This window comes from Telmatherina bonti (assembly GCF_933228915.1).
Source record: "Telmatherina bonti genome assembly, chromosome: 3".
In the NCBI taxonomy this organism is placed as follows: domain Eukaryota; kingdom Metazoa; phylum Chordata; class Actinopteri; order Atheriniformes; family Telmatherinidae; genus Telmatherina; species Telmatherina bonti.
This window is the reverse complement of record NC_136621.1, coordinates 14,743,943-14,755,126: the sequence shown is the minus strand read 5'-3', so window position 1 is coordinate 14,755,126 and position 11,184 is coordinate 14,743,943. Positions and strand designations below refer to the sequence as shown.

Genomic DNA, 11,184 nt, shown 5'->3' with positions numbered 1-11,184 from the left:
CAAGCCACCTGGTTTCCCATTTTACTGAAAATAGAAAGCTTTGGCAGCATTTGGAAACAGGAACCACAGAACAATGAAAGGGTCTGAAGCTCATCTCCTGATCATAGCCCATCGTGGAATTCCCACTGCAGAGGGGATTGTCTACAAGATGATTTGAATTCATAAATGTGTAGTAACTTTGAACTTTAGTTGAAACAGAACTGACCACACTTTTAGTTTAGTGCGATCCGTCCCACTGACCTACAATAACACAGTTGTCTCGACAGCAAAGCATGAAATAAAGGACCTCTTGAACAGAAAAAGCCTCACTCAAATGCATAAAAGCCTGAATAAGGTCATGGCAGTGTGGATAAAATCAATGCTGCATCAGTTCTGTCAATGGTCACGGTGATTGTCTTATTAGTGTTACTCCATATCCCAGTGTGGACATACTCACTAACATGCATGTTTTGTTTGTTTTTTAGATAAAAACTTAAATCTGTCATTTTGTCACTTGTTTTAATGTTCAAACAAATGCAAAGGAAATTATTTTCCATCTTTTCATAGCCTAACTTAAATGTATTTAAATATAAAGAAGAAGCATGTTGGGCTGCACAGCGGCATAGTGGCCAGCACTGTGGCCTCACAGCAATCCTCAGCTGGGAGAGAGACTCTAATAGTGGCCTTTCTGTGTGGAGTTTGCATGTTCTCACCGTGTGGCTTCTCTCTGGGTACTCCGGCTTCCTCCAACTGTCCAAAAACATGCATGTTGGGTTAAATGGTTATGCTGTAAGAGTGAGTGTGCGGGTGAGTGGTTGCATGTAGTGATTTAAAGCAGAAAAAAGATAAATTTATATAAGTATAACAGCATGTTGAAAGGTTTTACAATTACTGCTGTCAAGTGAGGGTACCACAACTGGGTATAGAAGCAGCCATTATGGTTTTCAGTTTTATGAATTCAAGTCCTGCTCTTAGTATGTTGAAGTTATTTTTCCCAGGTTTTATTTGGTCTTTTGCTGTCTATGGGTTCTATCAATTAATTTCAATTCAGTTTTAGTCAAAACAAAGTCATCTCAAGACAAGTTTTCCAATTTAGTACAATTGACTGAGTCACAGTTATGATCAAACTTAAATAAATCCTAATGAATTTATTTCAAACACTAAAACCTGCAGGTTGGTAGCCCTCAAGGACCGGAGTTTGTGACCCCTGTTATATTAGGGTGCCATCCTGCCGTCCTGGTACAACACACTTGATTAAAATGAAAAGGTTCTCCAACAACTGGATGTCACCTTCTGCACCTGCCTGTTAATAAACCATTGATTTGGTTGAGGTGTGCTGCAGCGAGGAAACAGTAAAACTTGCAGGATGGTAGCTCTTGAAGACCTGAGTTGGTGACCCCTGCATTGTATAATCTACATTAGTCCAATTTATTATAATTGCTCATATAAACTATCATAAAAGCTGATTGTCAATCTAAATAAACCTGAAGATTGCAGTGAATCTTCTCTTTTATGTAATCCTCCTTGCTGATATGCAAAATGACACAGTTGAGGTAATGAAAACTCAGTTTTAATAGGAAGAAATAAAAACAGCAGAACCAGAAAGAGCAGTCATTTGATTAGAGTTGGAGAGGACAGAGAAGAGGGGTCCACAAGTATCATGACTTTAAGCCAGGGATACCTGCTGAGAAAGAAAAACAACAGCGGAAGTGAATCAATCAATATATTTATACATGGAGAACAAATAGAGAAAAATGAAAGAAGTGCGTAGTGCTTCATGGTACGTTCCCAGTAGCCCAAGTCCATGGGATCATAACCAAATGAATGACCAAGAGTCACCAAATTAGCCTTTACCTTTACCTTTATCATAATAGAAAGTTTACAGCCTGATCCTAAAGGTAAAGAGGGTGTGTCCTTCCTAAAGCCAAACTGGAAGTTCTTTTCTCAGAGAGGGGTCTGATAACCTACAAGCTTCTGCCTCCGATTCTACTTATAGAACCTCTAGTACGTGCAGTCTGAGAGAGAAGTGTTCTGCTGGGAAAACCTGGAACTCTGAGATCTTTAAGATCTAACTGATCTTGGTCACTAAGTACTTTATATGTGAGGAGAGGAATTTCAAATTCTAGTCTGGATTTAACAGAAAGCCCGTGAAGAAAAGGTTAAACTGGAGAAATATGCTGCTAAATCTAATCAGATGCTGCAGTTTGGATCAGCTGGAGGCTTTTTTAGAACATTTTTGCGACAGAACAATGGCCGTAGTCCAATCTGAGTGAAAAATACATGGACTAGTTTGTGCATCACTCTGAGGCAAGATGCTCCTTATTTTGGTAAATTTATGTAAGCGAAGGTTTGTGGTCACTAGAAACTTGTTTGACATGCAGGTAGAGTAGAAAGGTTATACCATCCAGACCAATTAGACATCTTAACGTCATCTCTCTCTATTTACAAATATGCTGTTAGTTTAGTTTAGTTTTTGGATTCAGCCTCCTTAAATTCAGGTTTGGATTCCTGGATTTTTCTAATTTTTTTTTGGCCCTGTTGTTCTGTGTTCCTTGTACTTGAAGTGTTTGTACACTGGCTTAGTTGACATTGCAGCTGGTTTTGCCTCCTGTTACATTTTGTGGCCTTTAATCCCCTCATGTGTTCTTATGTGTTTACCTTCTGCTCCCCTGTCACACCTGATCCTGATCGCCACACCTGCTCCTTACCTGTAATGATCTTCTTTCAGTTTCAGCATCCTGGTTTTCCCAGTTTTCTTGCTTTTTCCTTTTGTTCTGTGCCAGATTCTTACTGTCGTTGTTGGTTAGGATCTCTGTTTGACCCCTGGACCTTTCATCTCAGATGACCCATGATGTATCATCCATCCACCAGCTTTGTGGTATTGTTTATGAGCTACTGTATGAACAAAATGCAGCTAAAGAAAAATACAAATGAACTGATGTTTACAAAGAAAACAGATGTCAATAAAAAAAAAAAAACTTGGCTGGTTGGTAACTGGTTATTGAGTTACTTTATTTGCTAAAAAATAAATAAATAAATACACATATATATATATATATATATATATATATATATATATATATATATATATATATATATATATATATATATATATATATATATATATATATATATGAGAAAATGTAGCTGCTGTTTGACATTTTCATTAAAAACATATAGATAATAAATAAATAAAATGAAAAGACAATACATAAATTAGGCAGTATAAGCAAGTGGATAAATAAATTGGTTAGAAAAACATAAATGAGATAAACGCAGGCCTGATCGTAGGTAGATTTGCAGCACCCGACATCAAGGGGTTAAACAGAATGCAGCATAAGCAATCCAACTACTGTTTGCCTTCCAGATTTGTATTCTAATCAATATAGAAATCAGATTTCACAATCCGTCCAGTCCTTTGACAGAAATGGTTGCTGACACAAAATCAAACCGTTTTGCTGATGGATGGACAGAGTGAACAAACCGCTGACCTCTGTGGGAGGTTTAGTCTGACACCAATCTGAATCTGTGCACGGTTTGTGTCACCTACTGATTTAAGGGACTAACAGTGGTTTCTTTCCTCCAACAAAACAAGCAGAAAGCAGAAGAGCCAACTGCAGGGCTCTGAAAGAGAGATATGTTGAAGGGACCTTGTGCCTTGTGGGGTGGAAATAGAACACTCATCTAGTGACCCACTTCATATGTATTATAGATTCCATTAAAATGTCAACGCGCTAATGCTCAAGTGAAGCGTCCCACTACCCACATGCTTGTGCACTGCTGCCTTGCTCTTCTGTCCTTCTCATCTCTTCTATCCATGGCCTTAGCTGCTCTTCTGCTCACATTAAGCCTTTTCCTTCAGGTTTGGCACATTTTTATGATCATTTTCATCATTTTAGCTATTATTATAGCATTAATGCAACTCCACCAGTCATCTGTATAGAAATAATCTCTCTCAGGTAGGCCAAAGGGCAGTCAACTCTAGTATTATTACATAACCCTTACAGCAGTTTTGTGTATAAATTTAGGGTCATGTCAGTTACCTAAATTTCATTTGTTTCCTGTGACACTTGACGGGCTTATTTTGTTCCAAAAGAACGTCATTTCAATATAACTCTTTAATCTTGTTTTCTGAAAAAAAAAAAAAAAAAAAAAAAAAAACATGAGGATCAGCTATCACAAAATATTTGACTGATCACACTTTCTAATATTGATTAAATCAGCATTTTGCTACCTGAATAGCCATAAACATTTGAGACATGGACTCAAGGTCACCTTTAAATGTATGATGTAGTGTTAAACCATCAATAGCAGATTTATAGGTTTTGAGGTGAGGCCTTCATGAATCAGGGAAGGGGGGGAAGAGGACTAGTAGGGTGAGTCGACTAGCACTGGCCACCTCTGAAATCTAACTGGACACTCCAGGTGCCACCTCAGTGACTGACAGATCACTGGAGTACAGCGATATCTTTCCAGAACTACATAGAATACCAGTAACACCACACCAGTATCAAGTCAGTTTTAAAGTAGTTTCCTAATAAATAATCAGTTTAAAATATTGACATTTAAATGCACATGCTTTTGTTTTTGTGCAAGCGCAACTATTTTTATGCACAGCTAATAAACTAATGTTAGCATGAAGCCACGCAGCAGGGCTAATCTAGTTATATGCTTAGCTGTAATATAAATCATGTTCTTTAGTTTTCAGTGAGGGGATTCAAGGACTACATCAATTCAGTTAATCAAGATTTTCATATTAGAACTGAAAATAAATTGTAAAGATGCTAAAAGAGTACCTCAGTATCCACATTACTCAGCGCTGACTAAGCTAGTAACGATCCAGTTTAATTCAAACAGTAGGCTAGCAAGACTGCTAGTTGAAAAAAGTAAAGTAGCGACAGCATTAAATGTGGCAAAATATATCATGTATTCTGATTAATTTCATCAAGAAAATGGATTATAAGACAAGTTTTCACCATAAAGTGACACAAAAGTTCTCAGAAACCGTAATTATTAAACATGATACATACAGTATTAATGGGTTTAACAGGGTGTGCATGGTCAATATTAGAAAAGTGGAGCATGGAAAAAATTACCACAGATGGACCCTGAAATATGACAGAAACCAGCAATTATTAGATGTGCAAAGAGTAGTTTATCATGATGCAATGAGACTGTATTTCACATTTTCCTGAGTTATGCAGTTTTTGTCTGAATCAGAGCAGAGATATTTCTGTAGAAAAAGCTGTTCTAAAGTCTTTTTCTTTTGATGGAAGAGGATTTGAGATGTTTGCCTGATGGCAAAAGTTGAAAGATATGGTGTCACTTTTGTGTCATTGGAAGAATACCTGTCAATGGTCATAATTTTATGTGCAACCTTTAGCCTTGTGGCTCTCTTCTGAGATCCAGCTGCCATTTTTGTTACCAAAAACGCAAAATAATCAAATTATTCTTATAATATTAGAAATGAAAACAATAACCCTTAAAAGTGACAACAGTAGAAAATCCTTATGCCATGGTTGCTGACTTTAAAAAAAAAATTCTAAAACAGATTACCACTCTGGACCTCTTGGGCCAGGGTCCTGAAGGCAAAATATAGTTCCCTCTTTCAAGACACCTGATTCAATAAATAGGTTAAGTTGGCTTGTACAGAAGCTGAGAAGTCATCAGCAAATCATTTCAGTTTCACATGTGTTTAGCAGTACAGAAACTTCTAAAACCTGCAAGACACTGGCCCAAGAGATCCAGAATTTGTGATTTCTGTTCTAAAACAAGCTCCTATTGAGGTTTTTCTACCCTGTTACAAAGAAATTTGCTCTAAATTCCTTTTCAGTTTAAGTGTTTTTGTCTTGCATTTGTACATCTGTGTGACAGACACCTACATTCTCCATAATTCCCCTGGTGTGTCAGGGATGTACGGCTGTGTCCTCCCTGCAAAACAGCTCCTTTGTCTTTAAAAATAAAATCTCCGGCAGACAAAAAGACACCATTAACATTTTATGCAGCAGGGTAAGCCATGACCTTAAACTACTGTCTTCTGAGTGCTTTCCTCTCATCTTTTTGGAGAATCCACAGTAAAAGAAATCATCGCAGTGTTCATTTCACCCGATAGCGCCTCTGAACAAGTGCTTCCTTGCAATTACAATTCCCCCACATTGAAGCGGTTTGTGTTTGAGGATTGCATTTCAGCAATCAAACCCAAACGTAAACCATTTGCAAGGGTGTTTTGCCCATTTCTGATTTTTGCAGTAGATTTTTCAGTTTTTTTTTTTTTTTTTTTTTTAACCTCTTCCCTTCAGGTTGTAAAATGTTTAGGGAAAACTAATATGATTCTGAAACCTAAGCTCCCAGCAGTTGCACTCTCTTCAAGGCCCCCATCCCCTACCCCACCCACCTTCTTCATCACATACCCTGCATACCTGCCATACTTTAAAGGGAAGGGGATCTCTCCATAGATGCACTCTTATATGCTAAAGATGGCCAGACAGGCAGATGATTAGACGGCAGCAGCAGAGATGTGGCCACAGAGAGGCAACAGCTGTTCATGATGGTCAGTTTAATCTGGCAGTGAGCAGGCAGGATCAGAGCTGGGCACCACAGATCCTGCTGTTTCAGCTGCCCGGCAAGGGAGGTGGCCGACTGCCGGGGGGGGGATTAACCGAGAGATGGGCAGGGAGAGAGAGGATTTGGTCCTGCAGAGGGACCACTCGTGCTTTGGTGCTCCAGGGCAATCAAGCTTTGGTAATACAATGAAAGGTGAAATTTGACGAGTGTAACAACACCTTTGTGAGTTGGAACTGATTGGCATTCACAAGGTGGTGGTTTGACAGCATAGATCTCAAGCTACTCATTTTACAGTAAGGGCCTCAGGCTGCCTCACATAAAGGTCAGCTAGTATCAGTGTGTGACAAGGTTTGTTGTGTTTTTTATAGTCTGTAAATAAGTGTTTGTCAATCCTCATCCTCAAGCACGACTGTCCAGATTTCTTGGTTAATTGAACTTCTCATCAAGTTCTTTGCATTTAACATTGAATTTGAGTTAGGTGTATTAAAATACAGAAACATCTAAAACATGCAGGACCAGGAAAGGGAAAAACAGCTGTAGTCACTTTGCCAGTTAGATACTTTATTCATCCCCATGGGGGAGTTAGTTAGTTAGTTAGTTAGTTAGTTAGTTAGTTAGTTAGAAGTGTACCAACATACACTGGTCCATTTACCAGGTCCCCTTTGCTTGTACTGTGTTGACACCCTATCAAGGTTTTTGTGTTATACCTTTTGCTTGTTGTCCCTGTTTTTCTGTATTGCTTTGATTTGGCTTCATAAATGTACAATATAAACAGACATAGACATAGACATTGCCCTTTTTGCTTCAGAACTGCCCTAATTCTTGGTGTCATAGATTCAACAATGAATTGGAAACATTCGTCAGAGAATTTACTCCATGTTGACATGGTAGCATAACACAGTTGCTGCAGTTTTTTTTGTTTTGTTTTTGTTTTTTTTTGCAAAAGAAATCAGATTGAAATTATTTGAGCTTTATAATATGGTGCATTATCTTGCCAGAAGTAGCCATCAGCAGATAGTACACTGTGGTCATACAGCAGGGGTGTCCAAAGTCAGTCCTGAAGGGACCACTGTGCAGGTTTTCCATGTATCCCTGTTCCAACACACCTGGCTTCTATTAAATAGATCCAACAGTCAATAAAGTTCTGCACAATGAGTGATAAGTTGGAGTCAGGTGCTTTAGAACAGGATACATGGAAAACATGCAGGATTGTGGCCCTCAAGGACCGGAGCTGGGTGCCCCGGTCATAGAGTGATAAAGATGGTTAGCCACATAACGCAGATAGGTTGTAGTGTTTAACCTGTGCCGTTTCAGTCTTAAGGGGACCACAGAGGGCAAAGGAAATATCCCTCGCACCATTAAACCACCAGCAGTCTGAAGCGTTGGCACTAAGAACATACTCCTCTTTTTTAATGAGATACTAACCTGACATCTTTTTTAGTAAGATACTTTTGCAAGAAATACAACATTTTTATTTGCTGGTGAAAACAATATCTTGGGGATGGACGATTTTTATCAAGATGAGGTATAAACCTCCAACTAGAACTGCATTGTAAACATCCCAGGCAACGTGTTGTAATTCAGCCTTAGTGTTTCTGTCAGGGACAGTTAGCAACTTTATAAATTAAACAACTTTGCTTTAAATCTCCACAGGAAGAGCTTTAAAACTGTATAATCCAGCAGTTTGTTTACTGTAGCAACTACAAGAACCATGAAAAATGTGAAGATCAGAATCAAATTTTCCATTTTTGTTATCTGCTTAAATATCCACAAAAGAAGAAAGAAAATAGATTAATAACATGAATCAAGCTCTGGTTATGTGAAGCAAAACAATCTGATCTGGAAGCAGAGCTAAAGCACAGCAGAGAGGGACAAAACTGGGCTTAAATTTGTAGCCAAATCCAGCATAACTGTAAATATGACACTATCAGTGAGGTCTCTAAAGGGGTCTATGCATCAGAGAGCCTTTGCTAAAACTGTTTTCTCTCCCACTTCTACAAATGACCTATCATGTTACATACTGCACACGGAGCACAAAACACGCTCATACATTCCTGTTGGCACCAGAGGGTTTGAGATCACTGGGGCAACCCCCAACATGAAAACAAGAGATTTCCACATAGAGCCACATGAAACAGACCCACATGAGCAGCTGAGACAAAAATTCTGGTGCTGTTTAATAATACCATGCATCAGGAACATGTTTATAATGTCACGACAGGGAAATAGTTGTGTGGTGCAGTCTGCAATAGTCCGTCATGGGGACTGATGAGGTTGCAGATGTAGATGCATCCTGGCAGATTGCTGGGTTGGTGTGGAGGCGTTATCACAGTGTTACCGGTCGGTTGATGGTGAGTCAACACGGAACACTCTTTTTCACAGTCTTGATGTGTCTGTGAAGTGCCCCGAGATGACATTTTTGCGAAGTGGCGCCATACATAAATAAAGTTGAATTGAACTGAATTGAATTATGTTTACCCCATCAGCTGTCCAGGAAAACTAACATGCCTTATATGGTGGCATAATGTCAAAAGAAAGAAAAGGAAGAGGGTCTTGGATTGGCTTCATATTTAAAGTGCACACAGCAGCTGACTTCTGATGCATTTGTTAGTGTGCTGGTTTTTTACATTAACCTTCGGGGAAGGTAATTAAAGTAATATGCACTTGTGCTGAGAAGCAACAAAGCATTTGATGGTCATTCTTTGTGAATGATTACAGGCTTGCTCTACAAGACAGCTAATTTGCATTTTAATGTGTTGATTATCCTGTTTCCTCCACTTCCTGTGATTGTATGTTGTTTGAAAAGTAACTTTTGATCCAATCATGTGTAGTTGTTGTTTAAAGTGAAAGTAAAACTTTTCTAGCTGCATTTTTTTTTATTGGTTTCTGTTTGCTTTTGGTTGACTTGGAGCCTCAGCAATCTGACAACATCTAGAATACAATAAAGCTTTAATGCTCAGTTTTTTTTGGCAAAGATTTATGTTAATAGCTTGATTCTCCCAACAAGCTGAACTAATTGTACAAGGAAACCAGTGAACTGAAAATATTTTAGAGAACACGGTAATACTTCTGTGTGGGTGAGATGGACAGTTGACCGTTTATTGTGTCCTTGATTTATAAATTCCTATCATGCAAGTATCACGCCATATGTTTAGCACTGTTTTGGACATTGCTTCTGACAACCTGACTGACTTTCCAAGCATCACTGGCATTCCATCATGTGCTCCCTAAACTTGGACTTGGAATTCCCATCTGTCCCCTCTGGTGTACAAACAGGATGTGGAAAGAATGGACGGCACGAGCCACTCTGTTTCAAAACACACCTCTTCGTAGTGATGAATATTTGCACAAATAAAAAAGTGATTCTTCTCTCAGCTTTGATGAATTTAACACGTCGACAGCAGCTAAGAGGTGTAAATGTTGCTATTAAGTCTCACTGCTGTTTCACAGCAACGATGAAGCTGAATAAAAGCCACTAGGTGAATTTAAAGTATTTCTTCAGTTTTGATCTACTGTGGCTTTTCAGCCAGCCTGAGATCTTTGCATTCTAATTTGGGCCATTTGTCATTTGGTCCTTAACAACTTTCCTATTATCATTTGTCTCCTGTAACCTCCATAAGACCGATTCTAGGCCATTTTCCCACAACTGGTTACTTAATGAATTTATCTAACCTCTTGGTTCTGTCCTTTCTGGACAGGTTCCACTCACCTTGGTGATCCACGGGCAACATCGAACCCTAGCTCCCCTTCTTCCTCCCCACACACCCCCAGTGCCCTGGGAAGCGGCATCTCTGATCCAGTCCTAAACGGAGGCTTGTGCACAGCCGCTTACTGCAGCTCAGCAGGGGGTAAGTTCACCCAGGCAGGGAGCTTCATCACAGCCGCAGTGACAGAGAATCAACCCCTCACAACCCCACAGGGATAGAAAGATATTTTTATGGCAACGTGGCACAGAGAGCAGATGTCATTTTGCAGTAGAAAGAAACAGCTAGTATTTTGCCATCCAACTGCAGCTGGATGTAGAAAAATGTCCGGCACGTGCTGTCATGTCACGCCGCAGTCCTTAAAAAAAAATCTAAAGAATACAAACCAAAATGGCATATCATTTCATGGTTTAGCTACCTGGAACATGAGTTTCACTTCAGTTTAAGTGCAACCCCAACTCCAAAAAAAGTTTTTGATATTAATTATGAAGAGAATTAAATGTTTTGTAAGTCTCATTAATCCATATTTTATTCCCAGTGAAACATAAACATGTCAGGTGTTTAAAAAACTGAGAAATTTTTACAGTTTCATGGAAAATAATAGCTCATATTGAATCTGAAGGCAGCAATGCACAGGTAAAACTAGTAAAGTACTTTGAAGATTGCAGATTTTTGTCAAGCAGGTCATTTCCAGCCATACTGTGATTTCCACCATATGTTATAGTCCTACTTTCGTCTTTCATGTAAACGCTATTAGATTCCAATGACATCATTTCACTTCCGCATTTCGACACTGCTAATGCACTGCTAAGAAAGTTTACAACCATCCAAAACACCACAAAAAGTACAAGAATAAAATGAACAAGTTTTGATTTTTTTGTTTTGTTTTGTTTTTTACTCAGTTTCATGTGCATCTTCTTTGGATGCTTTTAATTTG

General features: G+C 38.8%; 1 protein-coding gene across 1 annotated transcript in view; it reads left to right on the top strand.

Annotated features, from left to right (window-relative positions):
• The window catches only part of neurl1aa (neuralized E3 ubiquitin protein ligase 1Aa), a gene marked incomplete at its 3' end in the record, with an annotated part of 61,995 nt that overhangs the window by 49,928 nt on the left and 883 nt on the right, over positions 1–11,184 (top strand). Inside the window, exon 5 of the mRNA XM_079264642.1 lies at positions 10,242–10,391. Coding sequence (XP_079120768.1) covers positions 10,242–10,391 — 150 coding nt within the window. The remainder of the gene's footprint in view (positions 1–10,241; positions 10,392–11,184) is intronic.